At 37.4% G+C, this 13,603-nt stretch overlaps 1 protein-coding gene across 1 annotated transcript in view; it reads right to left on the bottom strand.

Moving 5' to 3' along the window:
* Positions 1-12,988, bottom strand: part of LOC140157778 (nephrocystin-4-like) — a 65,369-nt gene extending 52,381 nt beyond the window's left edge. Inside the window, exons 1-10 of the mRNA XM_072181027.1 lie at positions 12,525-12,988; positions 11,281-11,427; positions 9,868-10,003; positions 8,863-8,967; positions 7,158-7,313; positions 6,423-6,562; positions 5,272-5,462; positions 4,910-5,042; positions 3,854-4,081; positions 2,326-2,406 (exon numbers count right to left, since the gene is read on the bottom strand). Coding sequence (XP_072037128.1) covers positions 2,326-2,406; positions 3,854-4,081; positions 4,910-5,042; positions 5,272-5,462; positions 6,423-6,562; positions 7,158-7,313; positions 8,863-8,967; positions 9,868-10,003; positions 11,281-11,427; positions 12,525-12,953 — 1,746 coding nt within the window. The 5' untranslated portion in view covers positions 12,954-12,988. The remainder of the gene's footprint in view (positions 1-2,325; positions 2,407-3,853; positions 4,082-4,909; positions 5,043-5,271; positions 5,463-6,422; positions 6,563-7,157; positions 7,314-8,862; positions 8,968-9,867; positions 10,004-11,280; positions 11,428-12,524) is intronic.
* Positions 12,989-13,603: the final 615 nt, after the last annotated feature.

Raw genomic sequence — 13,603 nt, 5'->3', positions numbered from 1 at the left:
CAAGTAAAATGAACAAAAAACAATAAAATATATGAGAAAGAAAAAAAATTTTATGCTATATAGCTATGTAATGATTTCATCAATAGCACACATGGTTATTGTGCCAAGTTGTTGGCGGTACAAACACACTTTTCAAAATTGTCTCCTTTAGCCTGATTGGATCAGATCATGTTGCATATACCGCTGTCATCACCGCATACTGATGAATAGCACACAGCTATAAACCGTCCTCGTCCATTTGCATTTGTCAGAGGGCGTTAATAATTTTTTTACAGTGAAAAGACACTTTTGCCTTGAGAATTCACAGGTTAGAGTTTGTCCCGTCTCAAGTTGAGAGTAACACCATATGCGTTTATTTGCATGGGTCAACGGCGTATGGATAAACCGCCCTTCTACGTGTGTGTATAAGCACCACTGCATTAGATTAGTCCGCCCGATTCAAATTTGCCATTGCAAAATCCAGCATGGCATTACTCTCAACTTGTGACAAGACACACTATATAGATAGGGATGCTTTATTGGGCTATTCCAGTTGAAATCCATACACCCCTGTGGAAGACATGACCTTAATCTTCCACAAAGGGAGTATGAATTTCAAATGGGGTTACCCGAATGAGTGACTCCATTTTGAAATCTATGTACCTAATGTGTGGAAAATTAAGGTCATGGCATCCATAGGGGGTGTGGCCTTAAACTGGAAAAGCCAATTCCACATTATGCGGAAATCACACCGACATGTACAGTTACATTCTCTAATTAAATACAGTGACATAAATTAGTAATGTTAGATTTATCCCTGTGAGAACTACCTGCCTATTGGTCGAAAAGAAGTTTTCATCATCAATCAGCAACATTGTTAGAATAATAACACCACCCAAAAAAATGGGGTGAATTATTTGCAAAGCTCTATTCTGATTGGTGATTAAAATGAAGATATCATGAATTGACCAATCAGAGGCAATGTTAGATCGGCAGGTAGTGCTCAGGGGGTTAAAAGTGAATGATGTACATATAGTAAATACCTCTAAATCCGCCTGAGAGATGAGAAGAGTAAGATGATTTGTAGGCATGCAATGAGGAAATATAAAGAAAAGATAACAGCATTAAATCTGATTCAAAACTAATCTCTATCTGGATAAAATCAAATGAAATGGTTGAAAAAAATCCTGCTTGGTACTCACAATATAATCACCGTATGGTGTGACGACTTCTTCATGTATCTATAATCAAAAACCACTTTTACTAGATGAAATTAAACTCAGTGGGAGGTAATCATGTTTGGCTTGGGTAGGGATGTGCCTCCAAGAATCTGAAAGCAGACTCATCATATTTATACAAAGTTTCCAAGAAAATATGATCCATTTTTATACCTAAGGCCCAGATTTTTGGCCAAATTTAACACAATTTTGTAAAACTTTTTACAAAATTACAAAAAAATATTGACATTTGGGCTTCAGTTAGGTGAAATTGGGATATTTTCCCAAAAAAATAATGACCAAGTTTTATACCAAAATTGACCTAGAAGCAGGATCCATTGTTATTCCACAGACCATAAAATTTACTGATTACACCTGGGATTAAACTATCAATTCAAATCCAAATTATAATAAAAATGTGATGATGTATTTTCATACATACCGGTAATGCATAAGGCTAAAAAATAGCCACATATGTGCGTTTTTCTTAGCATGTTCATGTCAGCTGAAACAGCAAATTCATTTTTATTTCCCTTTTTATCTTCTTTTTTTTTTTGCTGTAAAATCATGAAATTCTGAGACATTTGTTTTGAAACTGCAATGGGCTTTGAGACATAGTATTATTTGTTTTAGCCTTTTTTTTTTTGATTTGTTCGAGTTTTGACAACCCTGGAGGTTTTGCCAGAACAGCGACAAATTATGGTAAGTACAATCAATAATCAAAATTTATTTATGCTGCAAAGATAAAACAATCATAATTTAGAAAATGTAAGATAGATGTTTGGACCACATGGGGTAGCGAGGAGAGATTTTTCTTGGGGAAAAATACCCCCCAGTGGCTAGATTTACATGGGAACCAAGGTCAGCTTTCTTCAGATTTTACGCAAGCTTATTTCCAATCCAAGCCCGCTGTCTGCTACACTGCATCTTCAAATAAATAATCAATATGATTTCTTTTATGCAGAGATTTTGCAATGATGAAGATGACTAAATCTGGACAACCATGACTTATCATAATGACCATCACTTATCATAATGACTGTATACGCCAAGAAGTGTGTCCTTTGTATTACAATGTGTATTTTTAAAAGCATGCACACCATATTACAAGCATATTAAAGTGACTTACCATCTGCATGGGTCTATGATGTGGTTCATTGGATGACATTTGGGAGACTGGTGACATAGGTCGGGATGTGTAACCCTCTTTCTGTAAAAAATAGTGAAAAATATACTTAATAAACATGAAAAACCATAATTACTATAACTTTTCACTGTTGCATTAATGGAGTTTTCAATATTTGACCGAAATGCTTAAACCAGGGATTCTTAGCTACATTTGCTGGAGGGTCACAGAGGGACAAAATCATTTCAAATATTTGTGTTTGAGGGCCAAATATGTCCATTGAACATTTCAAAGCTGTTCTAGGGCCAACTACACTGGTCGGCGGGCCGGATCTGCCCAATGGGCCACTAGTTGAGGACCCCTTAACAACCATAACAGTATCAGGACCACAGAATTAGAGGAGGAGAGCCAGGACACCCCTACTATCTTGGAGCAAAAATTGGGGTATTCAGTTACCCTCGGAATGTGCTTGAAGCAACCGTTGTCATGCAAGCGTGATATGGATGATGGGCACATTTGAGAGATGCACTTGATGCGACCTGCACGCGACACCAAGACGCTTCAGATGAGACGCAGATTTGTTTTTGTTTGTCTCAGCGCACCGGCAGCAAGGACCCGAATACCTCCAATTTTCTCCCCATAGCTGACACAGTGTTATTGTATGTGGCGGTATACAGAGTCCAGGTTCTCCTCCTCTAATTCTATGATCAGGATTCTTATACATGAACACATTTATATTCATTTTTTAAGGGAAGGGGTATGAACGTTTGGACAGTATTTATTTTGGGACATTAGAGCACATCAGACATATCGAATTGTATTCTGAATACGAAGAATGTCCTTCTGATATCAAATAATTTTGATTTTTTTGAAATTCGCAATTTAATACACATTTTATGGCAAATCATTAAAAATTGATATTTTTGATATTTAACATTACTCGAAGTTAACTTTATAAATCTGATGATTTATACTTAAAGTGTATGTAGGTGGGATGAAAAGCCAGCGATCAATTGAAAATTTAGACCTTTCATATTGAATATATGGATTTTTTTCCAAAACACACACACAAAAAAGGTCTTTTTGGGAAAAAATTCATATCTTCAATATGAAAGGTCAAAATTTTCAATTGACCGTCGGCTTTTCCTCCCAGCTACATACACTTTAAGAATATATCATTAGATTTATATAATTTACTCGAGGACTGTTATATATCAAAATTTGAAAAATATCAAATTTTTATAATTTGTCATAAAATTTGTATTATATTGTGATTTTCAAAAATGAAAATTATTTGATATCAGAAAGACATGTTTCAGTATTCAGAATGCAATTTGATAGGTCTGAGGTGCTCTCATGTTCCACAAAAAATACTGTCGAAACGCAATAAACGCTCATTCTAGATCCCTTAAGGTAGGTATTAAAATACAAACTGGATTTTCCCTAAAGCAGCTTTTCATGTTTCTTATAATGTGTCATGGCAGTAACAGGATTCTAAATACATTCTCATATTATCAACATTGATACCTACCTTAACCTTGAATACAAATTGAATCTTCCCTGAGGCAGCTTTTGATGTTTCCTTATCTGCCATAGCAGTATCAGGATTCTTATACATGAATACATTGTCAGCATTGGGTACAGGTCCGCCTATCAGCTGCACTGTGACATCGCTCACATGCTCCTTGAAATTGGGAGCATAGACGGCCCAACGTAGGGCTACGCTTCTTGTCTGGTTTCGGTTGAAACTTGTAGATAGCTGTATGAGATGGAAGAATGTATTACGTACTGAATATAGAATTAGACTGTGTAATTAATTTGTTACCTTGTTCCACAAAAACGTTTGGTCTCGCTTTGACACTGGCACAGACAGATTGTATTCTAATATGACGACTACAGAACACAGAGGGTCATCAACTACATGTATGCTTGATATAGAGTTCAACAACTCATTCTATAACTTTGTACAGGGGCCAAACATTGTTAATCGGTGATGAAGCCATGCTTTACCAGTAGCAACGTAGAATATATGCAAACACAAGTTTATGTGAGCACATAAAATTTGTCATGCCTGCACTTGTGTGCTTATACATGCTCACATGTTGAATTCAGTTTTATTGCCGATATCAATAGAGAAATCACCAATCTTCCTTTAGGCTCCAAGGTTGAGTGGCAATGAGTAACTGACACTGGACGATCTTTAGCCTGTTTTCGTTGTTGAAAGGGACTAAATAATGTTCCACTGTTGTTTATCACTGTTTCACAACTTGCGTCTGGCGCGTCACACAGACGATGCATATGCATCGTTGTTAAACGGTGATGAACAACAGTGAAACATACTATAGTTGGTCATTCATCCCATCAGTGGATATTTTAATTAAACTCTGCTATCTACTGAAGATAGCACTCTTCAGTAGATAGCAGAGTTTATCCGGCGCGTCTGTGTGGTTTACTTCGCTCTGGAAGCTAAAGCTGCCCACATGAAATAAACGATGCAAAAGACGCAGATGCATCATTGTTAAACAGTGATGAACAACGGTGAAACATCACTGAATCCATAAATCTTATTCTTACTCTGATAACATACCTGTTGGTCTTGCTTTGACACTGGCACAGACAGATTGTATTCTAATAGGAATACTACAGAATACAAAGGATCATCAACTATGCTTGATAAAGAGATCTTATTCTTCACCAATAATGTTGTAGCCAAGTTTTCCCTGAAAAAAATAAATCAAGTAAAAAAAAAATCAAATTGTAATTTATGTAAATCTGAAACATTCCTGAATGTGTGTTAAACTGTACAATTTCAACTCCAACATTGGCATGACATGGCAAAATGTCATTGTCCGACCTTGTTGGCAAACTTTTCAATTAAAAATGAGTGATAAAATTTCATATCTACTAATAAACAATCCCTATAGCTACTTCTACATATTAATACCTCACCTAGACCCTGCTGATGATGGACGACCTTTCAACTTCCTCATACTCCCTCGTTTGCCACCCCTGCTGAATTCATCATCTGTGGTTATCATCATGACATGTGGGTTGTCTACATAGCCAAAACCATTATGTATACCAACATGAAGGCGACGTTCTGCTATAACTACACTCCCTGTGTCAGACTGCACACCATCCTGTAAATGTGCATGGAAACAAGTTTTGAATATACCGCGCTGCACTGGTATGTTCACGCGTTACCTCTGCATTGAACCATATCATGCTGATCACTTGCACCTGTAAGATTAGTATCTTTGGAAAGACCAGTATTGTATTCAATCTATGATTACAGACATACACAGGTGATGAGTTCAACCTGCTTGTAGTGCAGCGCAATATATTCAAAATATTTGTTTCCACCTATTGCTATGGTAGTTAATCCGATTTATTACGTCACTTCGCCAGCGTATTTATTTTTGCTAGCCTTCACTCAACATCTATAATTTGGCCTAAAACTTAAACATTTAAACATGGCTGTCCCAGACAGGTGAAAGTTGCGACAGCATAATATGTGCCCATCCACCACAAACTGGTCGTAAAGTCGGCATTTTCCATTTTGAGATACAATCAAAAACAGTATATAGATTTATATGTAAACTATATTAGGAATTTGACCTTTGATGAACCATAACTTCACTTCCAGATGTCCGATGAAGCTGGTTGAGGTGTCATTTTAAAGCTGAAGGTGCACTCTTTCAAAATTCGCAATAAACAGAAAATAACTACCACTCCGTGGTGGATGGTCACATATAGGCCTAGTGCAATTTGAAAGATGCATGTTAAAGTATTATCATGCATGTATCGTTGCGTTTGACAATAAATCACTTATCACTTCAATGGGAAATAAAAATAGTACAAAGCGATAGGATGCAGTAAAAACTTATGTTATAATTTTTTTTCTTCTTTCAAATGAGAAATATTCAGGATCAGCACTGTAACTAGGGTCGGTCGGGTTACGCCAATCAAACAATTTTTTAGGCTTTATTGTATACTTGGTTTTGTTACTATCCTCAAGCAAAGCTATAGAAATAACTATTCCTGTGCCTTTGCATTCTAGGCTGCTATCCATCACCAGCATACCATTCAATTTCCCTTACCCTTGCCAATCTATCATTATTGACTATCTGACATAATTCCTCTTCAAACTTCTCCAGAGTTGGGTACAGGTTAATCTTGATCTTGTCGATAACACATGGTGTCTTCTTCAAAGGGCGAGGTTTCCTTAAATTGTCACCTCCTTCATGAAACAAAATAAAGTAAAAATATCAAGAAACACTGTGAAAAGTAATCTGCTGAGGTCAGTAAAAGGCAAGGATTAATATAAACTTATAAATAAGTACATTTCGACGGCTCAGCAGCACAAAGATGTATGTCCATTACATGCCGTATGATTGACTGCATCTTCATTGACAGGGCTCAGCGGCACAAAGATGTATGTCCATTACCAGCCATATGAATGACTGCATTATCATAGACAGGGCTCAGCGGCACAAAGACATATGGCCATTACCTGCCATATGAATGACTGCATCATCATAGACAGGGCTCAGCGGCACAAAGACGTATGTCCATTACCTGCCGTATGAATGACTGCATCATCATAGACAGGACTCAGTGACTCAAAGATGTATGTCAATTAGCTACTGCATGAATGACTGCATCATCATAGGCAGGGCTCAGAGACACAAAGACGTATGTCCATTAGCTGCTTGCTGTATGTATGACTGCCCATAGTGCTTAGAACAGGTTAAACAATCATCACATTTTTTGGTTTTTTTGATAAACGCACATCCCAGCTGCAAAGCATACATATCTCATGAAGAACAACTTACCATCTCTAGGATCCACTATAGTGACTCCAGGTACGACTTGCTTCGCATCCACTAAGTAGTTCTCAGGCACAAGATGCATGATCTTCTCCATATAGCGGTGTGTACGGATGGTGAAACTGAACTGACAGTTGGATATTGCACAGGTGAACTCACTCCCTGGATGTTTTGGAAGAAGTAAAAGGAATTGAAAAGTTAGATGTGGATGAGTCCACTTTGTAACAAGTATGACATAAGAGGTGGAAAAAATTACAATTCTTTACAACTGGACTGACAGTTGGATTGTCAGCACTTCAAGTATTCTTCGGCGACTCCAATCACTTCTACCACCATGACATCACAGGTCAATAATACAGAGCCAATCCAAGATCACTAGACCTGATGATGCATCATGGATATGACCTGATACTGAAGTCAGCAAAAACAGTAAGTCCAGTTGCAAAGAATTATAATTTTTCCAACTATTTATCTATCTGGATGATTGAGAACATTCATAAATACATGGCATAAGAGTGCACACCTATAAATTGGATCCTCTGATATCTTCCGGGCAAAAAATTGGTGTTTCACAAATAGAAAAGTGGCATGTTACTCTATGAAATAAAATTAAAACGATTAGAAGAGGGTTGAAAGCAAGCAATTAAGTCCTGATTCATGTTTAGTCTTAGTCCTTGCTATTATTTTGACTGTCCATCAAAACTGAGTAGTATCTGTTTTTTTAATAAAGATTTTACTCAGATTTCACACTGTGTTTTATTGTACATAGTGAAACCAATCTATGTTGGGAGCTGGCATGATATAGTTGACCTATAGGGTGATCAAATTGGCAAAATCTTATTGGACTCTGGGTTTTCTCTACATCACTATAGCTGTCTGAACTTGTAGAAAGGATATGGATAAGTGCTGAGAATCTGTGTGTCATGAAAATGATGTTTGAGAAGCACCAATTGGGTTATCCCATTTAAAATTCTCACTCCCTCTGTGGAAGATTTTGAATGAGCACATTAGGCAGCTCCATTTGAATTTCACACACCCTCTAAGAAAGATTCAAACTGAATCTTCCACAGAGGGAGGGTGACTTTCAAATGGAGCTGCCTAATGTGTTCATTCCATTTGAAATTCATACTCCCCTGTGGGAGATATATCCAAAATCTTCCACAAGGGTAGTGTGGATTTTAAATGGAATAGCACATTTGGACAATAGGTCAATGGGCAAGCAATTACAGGTGTGCACTCATAACAGGCAGAATCTGTACAGAACTTGTCAATCATACTTATTCAGACCAAGTCAAATACTATAGCCTGCTAGGATATGAATGTGTATCACACCTTCAAAAACACTGTCTGTAGACGAAAAATGCAATGTGCATATTTCTATAACACCTATTTCTGATTGGATTCTTATTGAAGTTTGTCAAAATTAAACATATCATTTACATGTATAAATGATTCATACAATAGAGAGCAGCATGGCAAAGTGGTGACAAGCTTTGACTTGTGTGCAAGAGGTTCCAGGTTCAATCCCTCGGCTAGCGGAGAAAAAACAAAATCATCCACTCTCTCCACCGCTGTATTTGAATTTTGGGGCAGATGAAGTGGGTGACAAAGACCTTGCAGCCAGTTTAGATCAGGTGAGCTAGCATTGTCTGAGGTGAAATCTCTTGGATGAATATGTATAAGGGTGTCTTTACACAAGCATATTTCTTACCTTCGATGTCATCTCCCAGATACAGTAGAGCTCTTGGCGATCCATGATAAAGATCTACTTTTTTCATCGGAGCTGGGGTGGTGTGGGATGTATCTACAAAATCACCTGTACATTTGGACAAAATTATATAAGACAACACATGTAGTGGAAGTATGTGACCACTAAAGTGTCCAAATTGTGGACCAATACATTTTTACCCCTCACCTACTTACTATATAGTGCTTTTGCCCAAGAGCAGTTAGTGGCATCATTGTGTATTCACTTCAAATCACAAGTATTCACTCAAAGCTTAGCATTTGTTCAGTGCGTAAGGAACTGTGACAAGAACTCTCTGATATAAAAAATCCACTAAAGTTGGTTTTTAAACTTCCGTGGTCCGGTGCAGCTGGTGAACTGCGATCGCGAGAAGTGACAAGGTCGCTTACTACTCGCCGCGCCGAAGACCAATGGGTCAGCCGGCTTGTCAAGTTGTCAAGTGCGTTGATCAGCCAATCAGCGTGATTGTTTATTGCTTTTGCGTTTACGCTCGTGTACGCGATACGCACAGTCACGACCACGGAAGTTTAAAAAAACCAACTTTAGTCCTCCTGCGCTTCACACAAGTTTGTGTGCGCTTCACGTGCACCCCCTCTTGGGAGTGAGGAACTGGAGCCACAGTTCTAACTCAAAGCAGTGCATGGTGTGCACACGTGCCCATTTAAGACACTGCATATATATGTAGCTGCCTCGATGCACTGATGTCATTGGCTGCCTCGGCCAAAAGCAGATATTCAAAACACAAAATATTTCGCTTATGGAGCTAATAACATGAAAATAAGAAACTTAATTTACAGGTAAATGAATCTATTGACTTACAAATCACAAATTGAAACATTAATTTACAATGCTGAATCCCAACTTTCAATTTCTTGGTCAATAAACAAAATTATTAGCTCTGTTTTTAGTTTCATTAAATAAACATAATAGTGTGGATTTTAAATAGAATAGCCCAATCTGTATTCTTACCTTGTTGAAATAACCTAAGTACTCCCCATCCACATGATACATGTTGGCTCTTGCCTTTCTTTGGTGTCAGTATACCGATGACTTCAACAACCACAACTATGTTTGGGTCAGCTAACGATGTGTGGAAGTATACAGGCTGTATAAGAATAAGTAATTAAGCATTATGAAAATGATATTATTATAATGAAACAAAAGCTGATGACTTTTAATTACTATAAATTAGACATATCCAAATGTTGAATGTCTAGATGTCATCAAGTCCCGGGCATCAAGTGTACCAATTTTTTTACAAATGTATAATCTTATTATGGATAATAGTAGCAATAGCATGCCACATGATTTTGGGTTAACAAATCCAAAATGCTTAAATTATGCTACACGATGTTAAAGATTTCATTAACCCAACATCCTGGGTGTGATTTTTTCGGAGGTGCCCTTTTTATTTACCGCCACTGCCCCGCTGAAGGGGAGGCCCCTACCCAGTAATATGTTTTATATGGATAATAATCCAAAAGCTAAAGCATGCAACATGATTGTGGGTTAACATATTCAAAATGTTTAAATTGAGCTACATAAATGTTAAAGATTTTTCATTCATATTATTCCATTTCATTAACCCCAACATTCTTGGGGTGACTTTTTCGGAGGTGTACTTCCATTGACCGCTGCCGCCCAACTGAAGTGGAGGCCCCACCCAGTAATATTTTGTAGCAATGATAGCATGGTGATGTTATGGTACTGGTTAATAGGGACTGCCCATCTTATCGTCAAGATAATCGCACAAGACCGTGGAGTTATTGCATTTAGCTTGAGAGCCGTTACTGTGGTCGGCAGCCTAGGGCCAATGGCACACTTTCATGTCTGTACTTAGATGTGGGTGGGTTTTTATTCTAAGTATCCTAATACAATTTTAATGACCAGGCATACAAGTGGGCAATTCCAAAAAGTCCTGCAAATCAAACTAGCCCTATGGTCAAGCGCTTGTGCGCTGCATGAAACATTTATGGGATCTTGTCCGGAAAATAGGCTTGGGGCATCACCAATCCCTAAAAAATTGTCTTTGCTCTTTTTTTGATGAAATATCATCTAATTCCGGAAAAGTAAACAAATATTATATGGCCAACATTTCCAGAAATCTTGTATCCCTGAACTGAATTGGAATCAGGGTGTTAGCTAGCCACCTGTCATTTTGGACAGGCAGTTTGCTCCTGTGACAGGCAAAATTAATGGCTGTGTCATGCTAAATTCTACAAAATAATACTTGAATATAAGTGCTGTGATCTCAAAATAAGGCCAGATTAATAAATGAAGGGACAGAGGTCTAGTTTATGTTTTCAGAACTGACAGTTTTGGTGAAAATGACAGGCACTTGTCAATCCTAGCTAAGACCCTGATTGGAATGGCTTTACTCACCACATTGTACTGTAACTTTGGCACCTTGTTAGTAACAGATGTTTTGCTTCTTTTCCTTGGTCCAACCCATGTCCTACCAAAGAACCGCTTGTAGGTGATATCAAACAGGTTCAAACGCACTTCATATTCAATTGATCCTTCTTCTTTCTGTAATGTAAAAGAGAGAGAAAAAGAAAAAGAATTAGTGAAAGTAACATAATTTTCCTCCTGGAAGAACATTTGTAAGAATTAAACTTGTAGATGTAACAAGAACTGCTTCTAAAAAGATATACATGCCGGGGAGCATAAATTCACACTGTGATGTGATCTGATCCCCGGGATCTGATCCATTCTGGTCAAATGTGGAAAAATGTTGTGAAATTGAAAAAATTTGGAAGCAAAAACAATGGGCCATTCCAATACATACACCTAGACATGATCTTAATTTCCCACACAGGGGTGTAGCTTTCAAATCGAGTTTCACAATCAGGTAACTCCATTTGAAATTCACACTCCCTATAGATGCGGAAGAGCAAGGTCATGTCTTCCATACAGGATGTAAGGATTTCAACTGGAATAGCCCAAAGAAAATCAACAAATAAAACAAGTACAAATTTTATAAATGATCACAAACTTTGCTTTCATTTTGGCATTTAGCGTAAAGTTTTAAGGTTGGTCTCAACCCTGGAATTATGGAAACCTTTGGGCCTCATAACTGCTATTGTTGGTCTAAAATGTATAAAAGTGTACATTTAGAATTGTATAGATTTGACGAACCCATCTGTGAGGTCAAATTTGGGCAAAAAAGGTTTTCGTAAAATTCCAGGGTTAATTAAAGGGGGTACTACACCCCTGCACAGATTTGTGCTTATTTTTGCATTTTCTTTCAAATTATAGCGCATTGGGGACAAGTAAGATATGTATATTATACGGGCAAGGACTACAACTGCTGCACTGGAAATTTTATTTCAGCACAGACAACAGATATGGAGTTGCAGTCAAAAATGAGGGAAAACCAATATTTGATCAATAAATCAATAACGACTTGCTTTGACTTGTTTAATTTTCAGTACAGTAGTTGTAGTCCTTGCCCCTATAAAATACATATTTTACTTGTTACCAATGCGCTATAATTTTTGAGAAAAATGCAAAAATAGGCACAAATTTAGCCAGGGGTGTAGTACCCCCTTAAGACCAACCTTACAATCCTTATTCTATAAAGTTGTCAGAATATAGTTTACATTAAATCTTGTTTGGATACCAACCCTTTTAGTATCAGTTTCAATATTCTGTGCTTCCAGTAGACCATCTACCGAATGCAATGCAATACAAAACGGTACCCAATCCTCCAGCCTCTTATCCTTCCCATCCTCATCCACACATAGGATGGTCCGTCGATACGCAGCAGGAACGCTTCGAAACTGCGCAAACGCAACCCTCAAAGCTTCCACTTCCGTTTTTGTCTGCACAACTTCGGCAACCGACTGAAATGTGTCGTTAAAGTTCAACGGCGATGCAGAGTATGGGAATGGAGACTGGGGTGGCAGAAGACTGAACATATACGGTGGTTCCGGTGATCGTAGTTCAGGTGGTACCGGAGTGTAACCTCCGGCGAATGCTGGTACAGGTGACATTGTCGAAATGACATTCTCATCCCCAGGCGTTGGCAAGACAATTGTCGGTACCGATAACATCGTATGAGAGCTCTATGCCAATCTAATGAATGCTCCAATGCTATTTGCTTCCAGATCTGTACGTGTTTGGATGAGTATGATTTGCATTTCAAATACTGCAAAAGTGTAATGTTTAGTGTGATTATGATTTTTTGCACTTTGCCAATTTTGAACTGTTTCAATTACTTTTAAATTTTCAATTCTACTCCCCATTCCAGAAAAATACAGCACTAATTTTTTGGGATTAAAACAATATATCCTGTTTTGACAAATGAAACATAGTTAAATCCAAATCCTTTGATTATAGTTCTAACTGGCAATAAAAGTAAATTTTTTGCAAATAATGGCCAAAAACTTGCGTTGTTAGGTGTTTTTTGTATGCTGTGACAAAAAAAAACAAAGACTTGTACTAAGACTAATTTCAGTTTAAGCATTCCAATTTTTGGAAAAAACAGGTTTCATTTTTATAAGCAATCAATTAATTATAGTAACACATTTAGTGAAAATCGGAGCAAAATTTCATCATGTATTCAAGATTTTGAATGCATAGACTTGTTCAAAGTCTTTGATTTTTGTGACTCAAGGCATTTTTTTTCAAGAAATAGTGAACTTTTCTTTTATCTCCAGTTAGTACTATAAAAAGAATGACTAGGATTGAGCTATGTTTCATT

Source organism: Amphiura filiformis, chromosome 7 (assembly GCF_039555335.1).
Source record: "Amphiura filiformis chromosome 7, Afil_fr2py, whole genome shotgun sequence".
NCBI classification, from domain to species: Eukaryota; Metazoa; Echinodermata; class Ophiuroidea; order Amphilepidida; family Amphiuridae; genus Amphiura; species Amphiura filiformis.
Note: the sequence above shows the minus strand (reverse complement) of the source record. Positions and strands in the feature narration are given on the sequence as shown.